The sequence below is a fragment of the Temnothorax curvispinosus genome, unplaced genomic scaffold (assembly GCF_003070985.1).
Source record: "Temnothorax curvispinosus isolate PA1 unplaced genomic scaffold, ASM307098v1 QBEX01016557.1, whole genome shotgun sequence".
Taxonomy (NCBI): Eukaryota; Metazoa; Arthropoda; class Insecta; order Hymenoptera; family Formicidae; genus Temnothorax; species Temnothorax curvispinosus.
The window spans coordinates 1-4,397 of record NW_020226337.1 but is presented as its reverse complement, the minus strand read 5'-3'; the positions used below and the strand labels follow the sequence as shown (position 1 = coordinate 4,397).

At 37.9% G+C, this 4,397-nt stretch overlaps 1 protein-coding gene across 1 annotated transcript; it reads right to left on the bottom strand.

Annotated features, from left to right (window-relative positions):
- Nucleotides 1-152: 152 nt before the first annotated feature.
- Nucleotides 153-4,262, bottom strand: LOC112466792 (uncharacterized protein K02A2.6-like). Its single transcript, XM_025035116.1, has one exon. It carries the CDS (start codon nucleotides 4,260-4,262, stop codon nucleotides 153-155), a length of 4,110 nt encoding a protein of 1,369 aa, XP_024890884.1.
- Nucleotides 4,263-4,397: the final 135 nt, after the last annotated feature.

Below are 4,397 nucleotides of genomic sequence, written 5' to 3'. Positions count from 1 at the left end.
GCGTCCTCTATTATAGAGTTGATGCACTAAGTGCTATCTACCTTACATCTCCCCTTTTTAGGATTAAACATAAATTAATATAAAGGAACATAGAACGCAATTATAATCATAAAGGAAATATAAAACGCAAATATAATCTTAAATGCCTTAATCTACAGGTTCAGTCTCTGAGGTGGTTTGCTTATTCTGCCGGACGCAGTTCTTACTGTTTGATTTACTGATTCAACCTCAGAATCTGATCCTGTACTCTCTGACTCCATTCTAGCATCTTCGAACTCATCAGAGTTTGAGGAACTTCTGTTACCAGGAGGTTCAACCTCGTCGTTTACAACTGGATCCGGTTCAACCTCGTTATCTACTATTTCAATATAAATCTTTGGTTCTACCCTTTTCTCCTTTTTTCCAAGAACTTTTGTTTCCTTGGCCGCGTTTTTCAATACAATTGGAGATTTAACAAGTTTTATAAACCTTCTATTTCTAACTAGTATCGAGCCATTTTGAAGCTTAACTTTATATGATCTATCTCTTATTTGACACAAAATTGTAGCAGGATACCAGTCAGACCTTGGACTGCGTTGTACATATACAAAGGAATTATCTGGTATCTGCGGTAACTCCTTTGCGTTTCTCGCATTATAATATTTTTGTTCGCTTTTTTGTAGTTTTGCTACAGTTTCTGCCATTTGTTTTGTCGCAACTTTAGGTTTTAACATCTTGTTAGTATACGGTAATTTAGATCGGAGTTTCCTAGACATTAGCGCTTCCGCTGGTGAAACGTTGCCAAGAATTGGCGTGTTCCTATAATGTAATAACGCAAGGTCTAGATCCGATTTCTCTTCTAAAGCTTTCTTAAACATGCTTTTTACAGTTTGTATGTTCCTTTCGGACATTCCATTTGATTGTGCATACGTCGGGGACGATGGTATGTGATCAAACTCGTATTCTTTTGTAAATTGTTCAAACTCTTTTGAAGTGAACTGAGTCCCTCCGTCAGATATCACCGTCCGCGGTATGCCGTGTCTCGCAAATATCGATTTCATCTTTTTAATTATAGTGTTACTAGTCATGCTTTCAAGTTCTGCGACTTCCGGATATTTAGAAAAATAATCTATTAACAATAAGTATTTTTTACCTTTTAGTTCGAAAATATCACAGCCTATCTTATTCCACGGTAAATTCGGTATCTCGTGAGATTTTAGCGGTTCTCTGTTCTGTGATTTCGCGTACTTTAGACATAATGGGCATTCAGCGATCTTTTGTTTAATTTGATTTATCATTCCAGGCCAAAATATTGACTCTTGGGCTATTGAGAGACATTTGTTTACACCTAAGTGACTATAATGAACTCTGTTTAACATTTCGCTACGCATGCTATTCGGAATTACAACGCTTTGACCTTTAAAAACTAAATCGCTCACTATCGTTAATTCATCTTTGTATTGATTGTAACTTTTCACGCTATCCGATAATTTTTTTTCATTCTTTGGCCATCCCGATAGAATAACTTTCTTAAGCTCAATCAATTCCTCATCTTTATTTGTCTCTACTACTAACTCTTTCATTTTCTGAGGTGTCGCATTTATCTGACAAGTTATTAAACAGACTTGAGCATCAATGTCTTCTTCCCATTCCGCTGCGTTGTGCTCTTTAACGTACGCTCTTGACAATGCATCCGCTAGTATTAATTCTTTACCAGGTCTATATCTTAAATCAATATCATATTTCTGCAACTGCAGTCTCATTCTCTGTAAACGAGCAGGACATTTATTCAAGGGTTTTTTAAATATCGAAACCAGGGGTTGGTGGTCTGTCTCAACTATTACCCTTTTCCCGTATACATACTCATTAAATTTAGTTAATCCGAAACAGATTGCAAGCAATTCTTTTTCTATTTGCGCATACCTAGTTTGCGTTTCCGTCAATGCTTTGGAAGCATATGCACATGGTAATTTATTTTGCATTAAGACAGCCCCCAGCCCTGATTTTGATGCGTCTACTGAGACAACGGTCTCCTTACTTGCGTCGAAAAACTGTAAGACTGGTTGCTTACACAGAATCTTTTTAATTTCGTCTAACGCTCGGGTATGCTCGTCTAACCATATAAATTCTACGTTATCTTTGATTAAATTTCTTAACGGAGCAGTTTTATCCGAAAATTCTTTTACAAACTTGCTTACATAGGTCAACATACCTAACAATCTCTGAACATCATTCTTATTTTCTGGTTGTTGAAACTCCATTATAGCGCGGATTTTATTTTCATTTGGATACATGCCCTTGTCAGTAATTATATGACCCATATATTCGATTTTTGTTCTTCCGAATTTACATTTACTTAGATTAAACTTAACATTATTTTCTTTCGCTAACTGTAAAACTTTTACCAGTCTTCTATCATGTTCTTCTTTAGTCTTACCCCAAACAATTACGTCATCAATATACACTTTTGAACCCTCTGTGTCAAAGATTGATTTAAATTTTTCCTGAAATACTTCGGGTGCTGAGCATATGCCATATGGCATCCTTAAGAATTTATATCTCCCGAAAGGTGTTGCGAATGTGCACAGATCTGAGCTTTCTTTATCTAATTGTACTTGGTAAAACCCATTCGTCGCATCTAGCGTACTAAAATACTTAGCCCCATTTAATTCAGCAGTAATCTGTTCAAGAGTAGGAATTTGACAGTGTTCGCGTTTGATTGCCTTGTTTAAATCTTGTGGATCTAAACAGATTCGTAATTTCCCGTTAGGCTTTCTGACAATGACAAGACTATTTACCCAATCCGTGCTATAATCGACTTTTTCAATAATACCCTGTTTTTCAAGAGCATCCAGACTTTCTTTTAATTTATCTTTAATGTGCACTGGCACTTTCCTCGCAGGATGTACTACAGGTGTTGCATCTTCCTTCAGTTCAATGCGATATGGTTCCTTTAAGCAACCGATACCTACAAACAGCTCTTTGTTATCGTTAATTAATTTATTATAATTTATATCTATTGACTCGACCTCATCTATTTTCTGTACTAAGTTTAATTTAATTAAAGTCAATAATCCCAACAGTGGTTTCTTATCTGTATCTATCACAAAAAACTGAAGGTTATAACTCTTTTTGCCAATTACGCATGGTATGGTACAATCTCCCACTATTCTAAGCAAATCACCTGTATACGCCGACAATACTACATTAGTTCTTTTCAAAACGCTTTTTGGAAATCCTAACCTGTTATACGTCTTTAATGGCAAAGTATTTACTCGAGATCCCGTGTCCATTTTAAAGTTTACCTCCTTGCCTCTAATTTTAACGTTAGTTGTCCATTCACCTGTCGGAATCTTATTTGTACCTTTCGAATCTACCGCATCGACATCTATTGAGCCGATAAACATGTAATCTTCCGGATTACCTACTTCTCCTACTTCATGCACTTTATTTTCCGCCTTATTTACCTTATTTTTATTTTTAAAACATTGACTCGCGAAGTGATTTTTAATTTGGCACGTGTTACATATTTTTCCATACGCCGGGCATTTATTGATCGCATGAGACCTTCCGCATTTCGTACAGTCTATTATTGTTTTGGTTTGCTTGACATTTCCACCGCCGGTACTTGTGGTAGCTCGTTGACCTTGTTTACCGCCCGAGGTCGTCCCGCCATGCTGGTTGCTATGCAGATTTCTCCGCCGGTTAATGGCGTCCACGCTGTTTCCGTTGGTTTTCACTCCCTCAATGGCGTCGCTTCTCGCTTTCGACATCTCGATGATTATGCACTGCTCGATGGCCTTATCGAGAGTTAACTCGTCTTTTTGCAGCAACTGTTCACGGATTGTGGAATTACTAACTCCACAAATTATCATTGTTTTGACGAGACTGTCATGTAATTCACCCAGTTTACACTTCATGGCCCTTTGTTTCAGTTCCGTGATGAACTGTTCTAACGTCTGACCAGGCTGTTGTCTATAAGAGAAGAATTTGTATCTCTCATAGGGTAAATTCTCCTTCGGCAGGAAATGTGCTTCGAATTTCTCGAACAGTACAGCAATTTTGTTTCTCTCCGCCTCCGAGAACGTGAAGGTTGTATATATCCTGAAGCCTTCTTCACCAATATAGTGCAGTAATTGAGCACACTGTGTCGCCTCCTCTCTCTTATTAATTTCCGTAGCCACGAGATAATTCTCGAACCGGGACCGCCATGTCTTCCAGTTCTCGGCGATGTTGCCCGTCATGCTCATCGGCGAGATACCTCTGTGATCGCTCATTTTCATCGTTCTCCTGTTACTTCGCACCTCTTAATTATTGTAGATCGTAGTCACTTTCTTAATTTGTTTTAATTTGCCGACTACCGACTGCGCCATGTAAGGTGTAGGGACAATGAATAATACGTCTTGGCTGGTTGGAGG